The 11461-nt window shown below is 59.3% G+C and overlaps 1 protein-coding gene across 7 annotated transcripts; it reads left to right on the forward strand.

The window, feature by feature from the left end:
• The first annotated feature begins 4734 nt into the window (after positions 1-4734).
• On the forward strand, positions 4735-10930 carry BBC3 (BCL2 binding component 3). 7 transcript variants are annotated; one of them, XM_043991176.1, is made up of 5 exons: positions 4735-5019; positions 5628-5652; positions 6013-6313; positions 7815-8023; positions 10018-10930. In XM_043991176.1, exons 1-5 carry the CDS (start codon positions 5009-5011, stop codon positions 10132-10134), a joined length of 663 nt encoding a protein of 220 aa, XP_043847111.1. In that variant the 5' UTR covers positions 4735-5008; the 3' UTR covers positions 10135-10930. The 7 variants fall into 7 exon arrangements, with proteins under 7 accessions (XP_043847111.1, XP_043847114.1, XP_043847110.1 ...); XM_043991179.1 differs by lacking the exon at positions 5628-5652; XM_043991175.1 differs by lacking the exon at positions 4735-5019 and having other exon boundaries at positions 5455-5652.
• Positions 10931-11461: the final 531 nt, after the last annotated feature.

An 11461-nucleotide genomic window follows, 5' to 3' on the forward strand; every position in this document is an offset into this window, starting at 1 on the left:
CTCCTGTGCACACCATAGACGGTCATGACTCAGAAACACACCCATGACAGTGGCACACACAACATACAATCACACTAACAGACCAGGACACCATCAAACACAACACCTGATCACACTCCCCCCCCCAACACATACACACAATACACCTACTCACACACTGGTCACCCAGACATGCTCTACCCATCTCTACCCATCCATGCTCATCACTCTGACACCCACCCACCCATCACTAATGCACACACGTATAGGGACCATCACATGGACAGACATAGACTCCCCTTAGGAACAAGAATATTTATTGGGGGGGGTAGCATCCCTCCTCCCCCTGGCTGACCCCAGGCCATGCGCAGGGCATGAGGGGGAGGCTGGGATAGGTTTGGGGGTGCTGGGGGAGGGGAAGTTCAGACAGGCAGCCTGGGCTCAGCTGGGTGTTATGGAATGGGGAGGAGGGAGGAGGGGTGTCCGTGTTTGCGGAGAGAGGGGAGGGGGTTCGGCCCGAGCTAGGGCTCCGAGGATGGGGGGGGGGGTCCGGGAGCCTCTGTTACCGGGCAAACTTGCCCGCCCCGCTGGCCATTAGTCACCGCGGCTGTTGCGTCATCGCCCCTTCCCCACACTCCCCCCACCCCACCTCTCCCCCAGCCTGATGTCATCGCCTAGTTCCTGAGTCTGACTAATCCCCCCACTTCCTGGCTCCGCCCCCAGGCCCCTGCTATTGGCCACTGGGGGTGGGTGGGAGAGAATTAGGGGACTGGCTGAGAACGCCTGGGTCCCTTCCTGGCTCCTATGCCTGGGTGCAGGGGATGAATATTTGTCCCATCACCCCCGCCCCCCCCATCTCTTTTTTAAATCCCAGTCCAGAGACCTCAAGACACCTCTCCGAGGACACACAGCCTCTCTTCACATTTTCCTCCCCTCCCCCCAGGGTACAGAATGGGGTCCGAATCCTAGTGGTGGGAAAAGTCCTGGAGTTTCCATCCAGAAGAGCCCCATCCCTGCTGTGTGACTCCAAGCGAACCTCTTCCCCTCTCTGGGCTCATTTTCCTCATCTCATCTGTACACGAAGGGATGGGACCGTACGGGTCCAGATTGAAAGCTAAATCCTCTGACCTCTGGCTCTGGGGGGAGAATCATTTGGAGACCGAGGCTGAGGGAAGGTTCAAGGACCGGGCGGGTGCCTGGGGCCAATGGGGGCTCAGATGTCTATCTCCCCCGGGAATGCCAAGGTTTGGGTGCCTAGGGCATCTCAGCTCCAGGGCTGGGGTTTCCAGGGACTGGATCTGGAGCCTTCCCATATGCTGGGGGGGGGGCGTGGGAGGGGAGGGGGAGGGGAGGGTTGGGAAGCTTGGTCCACCAGGGCCTTATTGGGTGGCGAGGGGAAGGATAGATGCTTCCGCAGGCTGGGCAGGAGAAGCGGGGTTGGCTGGGTGGGCCCAGGCTGTTGCCTGTGGCCTCAGCTGCCCGCTTGCCTTTGCCCCCCTCCCTCTTCCTGGCAGGGGCCCAGCCAGTGAGCAAGGAGCAGGGAGGGTGGGGGGGGGGGGACTCAGCGCCTGGTTACCCAGCAACAAGCCGGCCCAACCAGGCGCCAGGGCCCCCCCCCTTCCCTCCCCAACACTGCCCACCCAGGGCCCAATGCCAGGCGGGCAGAGCCGACCCCAGCCGCCCAGAGACACGAGTGCAGCTGCCTCTCATTGGCTCTTCATCCCTCTAGCCGGATGGTGGAGTTCCTGAAGCACCTAGCAAAAGGGGAGGGGGGAGAACCAGGTGCCTCAGGCCCTAGAGTGGACTATGGGGGGGGGATCTCCAAGCACTTAGCATTGGGAGGGGGCAGAGATACTTCTCATCTTATCACCCCTTTTTCACTGTACATCTCAGGCTGAGCCCTGCCCCTCACCAACACTCCAGGGCCAAGGACCCAAGTATCTGGGGCCCCAGGAAGCAGATTAACTCTTTCCTCTCTCCCTGGCTCACCAGACAGCTTCTCAAGCTTGGGGGGCGGGGTGGGGAGAGGAGAGGTCTCATCTCTTCTCACCCTTGAACTCTTTGCCCCTTTCTGGGGCTTGAGAGGTGGAGGGGGGCACCTGGAGGGGAGAATGGGGGATCCCACTGCCCTGCTCCTGCAGCGCACCGGAGAGGGGGAGTCAATTTGGGTCTTGGGTCTGGGCGTACACCCCTCAAGCTTTCCCTGAACCCCCCTTCTCTGGCATTCTCCCCTCTATGTCTGCAGGTCCTTTGTCAGTGAGTCCTCCCAGGACAGATTTTGGGGTCCCCCTCCTGCCTCAGCTGTGTCTTTCAGTCTCCGGGAGCCTTTGTCTTTCTGTCTCTTTGTCTCAGTGTCTCTGGGAGAACAGTACTTTTCTGCCTCTTTCTGTTTCTGGGGCTCTCAGGGAACACATTTTTTTTTTGGACCAGATCCGTGATTCCATTGGTTGGAAGAAGCTCCCGGTGAAGAGCTACTTCTGCCAATGCAGGGCAGGCACCTTCTCTAAGATTTGGATCCTGACAGAGTTAGTTACCTGAGGTGCTGAGAGTAAAGGGGTGCCTTGGGGACTCGCCGAAGGGGAGTGCCCAGTCAGTCTGTGTCCGAGGCTGGACTAGGACCCCACGTCTTCCTCCCATCAAGACCAGCTCTCTTCACCACACCTTACTCTGTGTCTGTCTCTATCTCTCTCTGTGTCTGTGTCTCTCATGGTGTCTCTGTATCTGTGTTTTAATCTCTGTCTATCTCTGTGTCTGTGTCTGTGTCTGTCTCTCTGTCCCTATCTCTCTCTGACTCTGTCTCTCTGTCTCCATCTCTGTATCTCTGTTTCAATCTCTGTCTCTGTGTCTGTCTCTATCTCTATCTCTCTGTGTCTCTGTCTCTCTCTATCTCTGTGCCTCAGTCTCTGTCACTCTCTCTCTCTTGCTCGAGGACTCAGGTTCAAAAGCCACCTCTTACTGCCTGTGTGACCCTAGGCAAGTCACTTCAGTTTCGTGGGTCTCGGTTTCGTGATCCATAAAAAACTAAATGCCAATGACCTCAGTCTGTTCCTACATGTCCATGGGGATAACCTTCTGGCTCTTAGTCTCACAGGCTCTGTCATCTAGAAAAGGAGGCCCTTGGTCCATATGAGCTCTATTCTAATTCAATTAACCATTTATTAAATACCTAATATGTGCAAGGCACAGCACTAGGTAATCAGGAGGTAAGGCCCTCCCCCCTCCAAGTGCTTACATTCTCCTGGAGAAAATCTTCAAGTGTGGTCCAGGGACCCCAAGTCCCTGAGAGCTTTTCAGGGGGATCTGTGAGGTCAAAACTATTTTTATAATAATACTAAGACATTTTCATTCCAATGGGGTTAAAATGGATAGAAACAACTCATAGAAGCAAAAGCTCTTTGGGGAATTGGCCTCAATAATTTTTTAAAGTGTCAAGGGCCCTGGACTGGAGAGATACAACGTGTGCCCAAATAGCAATACAAGGTGACTTGGGGAGCTGCAGGGCACACATACACCGAGATGGAGCAGATGTCCTGGAGAAGGTGGCAGGCACCAGACTTGTGCCTTGAAGGTCACTGAGGATCAGGAGGGGCAGAAATGATGAGGGGGCTGAGCTCCGGAATGGGGGATACAGTTGTGTGGGTGCAGAAGCAGCAGACGGAATGAATGCTAAGTTCAGGGAAGAGATGGGCGGATGTCAAAACTCCATGGAGGAGATCGAGGTGGCGGAGGACGAGGGGAGAGACAGGACGGAGGGTGATGGAAGGTGGGGGCCACAGGGAAGGGTGCAGCAGCAGCAGCAGGAGAATGCGAGAGAAGAGGGAAGGATAAAGGGAGGGATGAAGGCTACAAAGGGGAGGGGAAAGGAGGAAAGATAAAGGAAAGAGGGAGGATTTAGTAGGAAAGGGAGACCGTATGAAGCCGAGAAGACCAGAGAGAAGAATAAAAGGGGGGAGGGGAGAAGGGAGGGGGAAAAAAGTGGAGGGAAAGAGAAGGATATAGGTAGGAAGAGAGAGAAACACACACACAGAGACCGAGAGAGACAGAGAGAGAGACAGAGACAGAAGCAGACAGAGAGAGAAAGAGAAGCACGGAATGCAGCCCTTGAGTCCGGAAGTCCTGGCTTCAAACCCACGGACTAGCTGTGTGACTTTCTATGAGCATGTCACCCTCTCTGAGCCCAGTGGAAGGGAGAGCTCAGTGCGCACAAGGTTTACTGTAAAGGGCCGCGAATGCACCTTGTAAAGGCATAACGCCCAACAGAAAGCTCCACTATGAAAAAGAAAGAGAAATAACTGCTCTCCCCCCACCACCCCAGCACCCGCGGTCCTTAGTGTTTGTGTGTCCATGCGTGTCTGGGTGCTTCTTGTACACGTGCATTCGCGAGCCCGTGGGTGTGTGTTCATGTGTTTGTGTGTCTGAGTGTTCATGTTCCCGTGTGTGTTCGTGGGTCCGCGAGTGTTCGTGGGTCCGCAGAGCGGTCCGCGCGTGTTAGCGGGTGCCCGCCCCGGGGTGACCGGCCCCGCCCCCACTCGGGGAAGCCCCTCGCGCAGCCCGGAGGTGGGACGGGGCGGGGTGGGGCGGGGCTGGGCGGTGGGAGCCGCAGCAGGCGCCGCAGCCCCAGCAGCCCCGGCCGCGCCTGCAGCCCCGCGTTGGCAAGTCCCGACTTGCCTGGGCGCAGACGGCCGCAGGAGGGCGGGAGCAGGGGGGCGGGGCGGGGCGGGGCGGGCGGTGACGTCACGCGGGAGCCGGGGCGCGCGGCTGCAGCGCGAGGCGGCGGCGGCGGCGGCCGCGGCAGAACCAGCCTGGGAGCCGGCGGCGCAAGACACATGCGTGCGGCCCGCGGGAGCCACAGCAGGAGCGGGAGTGGGAGCAGCGGCGAGCAGCGGCGGCGGCGGCGGCGGCGGCAGCGGCAACAGCAGCAGCAGAGGAGGCGGTGGAGAGCAGGCAGCGCGGAGCCAGGCGCCCCTGGCCCGGCCCGGTCCCCGCCTGACAGTCCAACCAGCCCGCCCCCGCCCCCGACGGCGCGTTCATGCCCCCGGGGTGAGTGAGGGAGCGTGCGAGGCCGGGGTCCCGGGAAGGAGGGGAGGCACGGGGCGGCGGGGGGTGCTCCCTGGAGGAGGAGGCAGGAGAGTGGGGCCGCCCCCCACAAGCGCTCTGCCTCCCACCCCACCCCCACCTTGGGGGGCGCGGGCTGCCGCAGGTGCCACCGCCGCCGCCGGCCGCAGCTGCCGTTGCTGTTGCTGCGGCTGCTGTTGCTGCTGCTTCTGCAATTGCTGCTGCCGCTGCCCCCGCCGCTGCCGTTGCTGCTGCTGCTGCGGCCGCGCGCGGCTGCGGGTTTGTTTACAAACAATGGGTGTGCGGCCCCGCGGCGCCCCCTGGCGGCCATAGCGGGCCTGCCCCTCCCCCCGCCCCCCTTCCCGGGGGTGGGGGTGGGGGCCGGGGCTGGTCCTGGCTGCGATCTGTGCAGGGGGCATGCATGCTCTCGGGTCCGGAGTGAGCCCTCGGAGCTGGGGCTGGGGGGAGGGGGGGCCCCCTCTGTCCCGCAGCTGCTGCCGCGGTCCGTGCCCTTAGTGTCCGCGGCAGTTGTTGGTGTGCGCTGGGAGCATGGCTGTGGGTGGCGCGTGCGACTGGGTGTGTTGTTTTTTTAGGGTATCATTCTCTGCCTCTGCATTGGTGAGTGTGTGCAGCTTGTCTCTGTGATTGCTTGTGCAGTTTCGTGAGTGTGCCGCTGTCACCGAGCTTGCTGTGAGTGTGTGGTGGCCGCTGGGTAGGTGCTCCTGGGAGGTGGCAGCCGCCGGGGCTGGGGGCCTGGGGTGCTGGGGGAGAGGCTGGCCTGGGGAGGCGGGGCCGAGAACGACCTGTCACTGGTTTGCGAGCGTAGCCCTGGGTGTGTATTTCATCTGCAGGAAATTGACATGTGCGCTGGGGGCTCGAGGCTCGGTGTCCCGGGGCAGGGAGTTGGGGACGGTGCCGAGGCTTGCGAGGGCAGTGGCGGAGCCCGCCTTGACCTGCTCCGCCCACCTGTCTCCGCAGGCTCCCATGGCCAGAGCGCAGCAGGACGGCAGCTCCCCAGAGCCAGTAGAGGGTCTGCCCCGCGAAAGCCCGAGAACCTTTCCCCTGGGGCGGCTCATGCCCTCTGCGGTCTCCTGCAGCCTCTGCGAGGCTGGCCTGAACCCATCTGCTGACTCCATGTGCCCAGCCCCCGGCCCCGCGCTGGCGCCCCCGTCCCTCCTGCCGCTCGCCTACTTCTGCACTCGACAGCCCCGCGCCTATGGGGGCCCCCGCTGGGCACGGGTGGCCAGAAGCCCTGTGCCCGGCAGCCAGGGCCAGAGTGGTGAGTGCGAAAGGCTCTTTCGGGCTCCATACTTTCCCCCCTCTCTCCTCCTCTCCATCTGCCTGGGGGCGGGGCGGGGTGGGGAGGGTGTCTATCTCTTCCACTTTCTGTCAGTCTCACGTCCGTGTCTCACTGTTTTGGTTTCTGCATCCTCCCCTTGGGGGGCTTGCGGACTCAACTCTTCCTAGGGCAAGAGCCCTCATCCCCAAGGGGGGCCCAGAGCCTCCCAGGAACCAAGAGTCATCTTGGGGCAGAGCAGGGAGTCCGGGGATGGGAAGGGAGGTGAGAGCCCCCCCCCGCCCAGCTACAAAGACAGGTTTGAGTGACAGAGATACGAGACAGCCAAGAGAATGGGGGGGGGGGGCACACACGGAAAGGGACCAGGTCCCTAGAAAGGGCGTGGTCCAGAATGGTGCCCGGTCCTTCTTGCTGTCTGACTTACGGTCCTCTATCCAGGTCCTAGTAGGACTGGGAGGAGGGCTGGCTCTTTTCTCCCAGCCGGTGCCCCTCCCCCTTCCTGGAGCTGGGAGGGAGGGCCTTCAGGTTTGGAAATTCCCCCAGGGGAAGGGAGGGTGGCGGTGGGGAGCCAGCCCGAAAGGGTTAAAGGTCCTCTGCCTGCGGAGAAGTTAACCCTGTGTTGCCTGCGGTCTGTCTCCCCGGGAGCTTCCCTTGCTTCTTCTCTTAGCCAGAGAGAATTGTTGTTTCCTGTCCCCTCCCCCTTCTGCATCCTGGCTGGGGGGGGGGGGAGCAGAGGGCTTCTCTCTGGCCTAGGAATTAGGGTTAGGGTTTTTTTTTTGCCCTCTCCCCCCCCCAGCGACGCCCCTCTACACACACACACACATATACACACGCCCACGTGCATGTGCTGCCTCTAAGTCTTCTCAGACTGTTGCCTCCCCGTGGACTCTGGAAGTCTGAGATTGTGGAATTCAGAGATGGAAGTGACTCTGTCGCTCAGGGGTTCTCAGAGTCTTTAGAATGCCTCTCAATGCACAAAACAATACCTAGGTTTACAGAGGAAACTGACTATACTAAAATACAATTCTCAAAAAAAAAAAAAAAGATCCCAGACCCCAAGTTAAGAGCCCCTGAATCTAGTCTAACCGCTCCCCCCCTTTCCCCTTCTTCCATCTGATCTCTTCTGTAGACCCAGGGAAGAGGGTTGATGGGCCCCTAAGGTCACCCAGGAGTTCTGTGGGCTCTTGCCTCTGGCCCCTAATACTTGTTGAATAAATGAGTTTGCGCTGCCTTGTACCTTGGAGAACATGTAAAAGGGGATGGGCATGGGGCGGGGGAAGATGGCCTCCCCCCCACACACTGTAAAAATGGGATGAGGGAAACAGGAACCATTGGCAGGCAGTAGAAGACACCCCCTGTCAAATGAGGGGGGGGACACTGCTTGGACTCCAGCGGGCCTTGACAGTGAAGTGCTTGAATTGCTTTGTTGAGTGGTGATCTTCAGGTCCTGACCTACGGCCTGTCTTTCGTTCTCCTCCCTAAGGCTCCCAACCCTCTTTGGGTGAAAGGTCTGCCGAGGAAGAGGAGGACGGAGGTCAGGAGAGGGAGCCCCAGGTAGCATCTCCGATGTCTGGTGGCCCCCCGGGGGTGTTGGGCCCAGAACACGGGGACCAAGGAGAGCAGCAGGACCGGGAGATCGGTGCCCAGCTCCGGAGGATGGCCGATGATCTCAATGCTCTGTATGAGCAGCGGGTGAGTCTCCGGCAGTAGGCATGGCTGAGGTCAGACAGCAGGTGGGCCTTCCTTTCTGGGAAGAGGCGCTGGACTATGTTAAACGAAGGGTCACTCATAAGGAGGGAGAAGGGGGTCGTGGGCCAGAGACCCTTTCTGGACCCCAGCTCAGCCTGGCTTGATCTCTCTCTCTCTCTCTCACACACACACACACACGGAAGAGTCCAAGGGTGACTTTTGGGGGTGGGGGCTGGAGAAGTTCTTCCCTGCCCAGCTGTCCCGCGGCCAGATGTGCAGCAGCTGCTCTCCCCCCCCCCCCTCCGTGGGGTTGAACTCAGGACAGGAGGGAGGAGCAGCGGAGGGGGGCGGGGAGGGTAGAGACACAAGCCGAGATCCCCTAATCTACCCTCCCAGGATTATGGAGTGAGGGGAGTGGAGGGGGTGTGGTCCAGAGGCTGATGGGATGGTGCCCAGGCTTTGGCCTGGGACCAGGAGGCCGCCTCTCTGGGCCGGAAGGGCCAAGGGTCCGACGGGGCTGACACCCTGAGGCAGTGGGGGAGGGGAGAGGCCAATCTCCCCGACTTCCTCCGGTGGCCAGCTTCGGCTGGGACTGAAGGGGCCGGCAGCTCCGGCGGCTCATATATCTTGGGCTATTTATAGCGAGTGAGTCAGCATTGGCAAATGCCTGCCTCCCTCTCCCCAGCTCCCTCCTCCTCCTCCTTCTCCCCCCCCCCCTTCCCTTCTCCTCACTTCCCGCCTGCCGATGCTGGCTCAGCGCCTGCCCAGAACAAACAAGCCAGCCTTCCCCTGGCTGAGCCGGAGGGGAGGGGCTGGGGAAGCCCAGCACCCCTCCCCCCTCCCTTCTAGCAAGGGGCTGAGAACCCGGGGCACCTCTGCCCTCCTCCAGTGGGGAGTGGCCCTAGGATGTGGGAGGAACTTGAAGGGGATGGGATTGGGCCCCACCGAGGCCCCAGGGCAGTGAAGGGAGGCCAGCCCCTAGAGATGAGCTCAGGATGCAGTGAAGGCTCTAGGGGAGGCCCTGGACTGGGCCCTCTCCCCAGGACAGAAACTTGAAAGCAGTCCTTAAAGCAGTCCCTCGCTTTCACGGTTAAGGAACCCCTTTTCTCTAGGGGCCTGTGATGTGACATTAGTCATGAGGACCATAGCTAGCATTTATTAAGCACTTACTGTATGCCAGGTATGGAGCTAAGCACTTTACAATGATTATCTCATTAGATCCTCACAGCAACCCTGGGCAGGAGATGTTATCATTAATCCCATTTTACAGATGAGGAAACTGAGGCAGACAGTGGCTAAGTGACTTGTCCAGGGTCACACAGCTAGGAGGTATCTGAGGCTGGATTTGAACCCAGGTCTTTCTGACTCCAGGCCCTGCACTATAGCCCCGCACTGCGCCCCCTAGCTGCCCAGTTTAGGAGCCCAGCTTCAACATTTCCTAGCAGTGTGCCCATAGGCGAATCACTTGTCCTTGATGAGCCTCAGTTTCCTCTTCTGGAAAAGGGGGATAGTCTTTACACCGCCTTCCGAGGGTCGTTTGAAGAAAGCATTTTGGGCACAGTAGCCTCCATATCAATATAAACTCTAACCTCTAGCCCTCTTCATGGAATTATTATTATGGTGGTTGTTATTTTTGTGGAGCAGTGAGGGTTAAGTGACTTGCCCAGGGTCACACAGCTAGTAAGTGTCAAGTGTCTGAGGCCAGATTTGAACTCAGGTCCTCCTGAATCCAGGGCCGGTGCTTTATCCGCTGCACCCCCTAGCTGCCCCCTTCTTCGTGGAATTATAAAGTTTGTGAGTTGTCTAATGCGACCCCTTCCTTTAGATGGAAAGAAAAGCAGAGTGTAGAAGGGAGAGAGCTGATGCTAGGACTCGGGTTTGCATTGACCTCATTGCTGACCTCAGCTTTCAGTTCCCAGCAACCAACATTCGTAGCCCCCCTCCCCCCTCCCCCAGCAGGGCTGTCTTCTAACACTCCCTCCCTTCTTTGCCCACAGAGACGAGAGGAGGAGCAGAGACGTCACCTCTCACCCTGGAGGCTTCTCTACAATCTCATCTCAGGGCTCCTGGCCCCACACCGAGGGAACGGGATCCCCGAAATTGAGCCCAACTAGCCTCCAGTGCCCACCTTGCAGGACACCATGTGTTGGGGGGTGCGGCTGGAGGAGGTCTGGAGGGCAGGACCTTCCAACCCCCCCCCTTCCTGTGGACTCTTGGCAAAATGTAGCATATCAGACATGGGCACAGATGCCCCCTTTGGTGGGGCCTGGGTCGGGGCGAATGACTCTGGGTCCAGCACTGGAAAAAGCCCCTGCCCGGATTGCTTGGGAGGACAGTTGTGGGGGGGCGGGGGGCGGTTCGGGGCCAGACTGCTGAGGCTCCAGACCCGAGGAGGAGGGGGCCTGGTGGGAGGAGAGGGGGGACCTCTAGAGAGGAGGGGTCAGGTAGGGGCACCCAGGGAGTCTGAGGGGAATGAAAGGTGACAGAGCTGTCCCCTCTGCCCCCTGCCACCTCAGCCTGGGCGACCTTCTCCCTGGCTTTTCTCGTCCTGCCCGAGCCGGCTGGTCTTTGGTGCTTTGCTCCATGCCTTGTTGGAATGAGCCAAAAACTAACCACTAGCTTCCCAGAGTCTGTATCCCGTGGAGCCAGTCTCTTTCCTGAGCCGGCAGGTAACCCTGCCCCAGTTTTCATTTCCTAGGGGAGGGGTGAGAAGGAAACAAGGGGGGGTGACCCTCTCTCCAGCCCCTCTAAGGCAAACCCACTGTGGAACTGATAGAGAAAACATGGGCTCCTCTGGGTCCCCTTTGCCCCAGGAGGCTGAGGGAGGCTCAGAGCCCCTTGGAAAGAAGGCTTGGGCTGACGTTCCCAGGGGGCAGGGCAGGGACCCTCCAAGCAGGAGGCTCTGGGGCAGGGGAGAGGAGAGGGAGGGAGGGAGGGAGGGGGTCCTGGCGTGTAAATACACTGTACATGAAGCTGTGTGCTGTAGATACTGGAATGAATTTTCTGTACATGTTTGGTTAATTTTTTTGTATACATGATTTTTCTATGTTTCCTTTTCAATAAAATCAGATTGGAGCAGGAACAGCCTGCCCACTTTTCTTGACCCTCTTCCTCCATAATGCGGACCAAAGGGTTGGGGGGGGGATCATGGAGCTGCCCCCCTCTGTCTTTCTCCATCTCAGAAAGGGCCATGGTCACCCCAAGTCTGCCTGGGACCTGGCAGTCTGGGATGTGAGTGCCCCTGAGTAATTCCTGCTTCCCTCGATTTTCAAATGCCTCATCTGTAAAATGGGAGTAATGCGTTATTCACCACAAAGGAAGATCTGAAATCCATGATCTTGGACTGCCTTCCACTTAGTCCAGGCTTAGGGGCGCTTTATTTCAACAGACCTGTTATTTTGAGAAGGCCTCCACCACACTGCCCAAGGAGCCCATTATACA

This window comes from Dromiciops gliroides, chromosome 3 (genome assembly GCF_019393635.1).
Source record: "Dromiciops gliroides isolate mDroGli1 chromosome 3, mDroGli1.pri, whole genome shotgun sequence".
Lineage (NCBI taxonomy): Eukaryota > Metazoa > Chordata > Mammalia > Microbiotheria > Microbiotheriidae > Dromiciops > Dromiciops gliroides.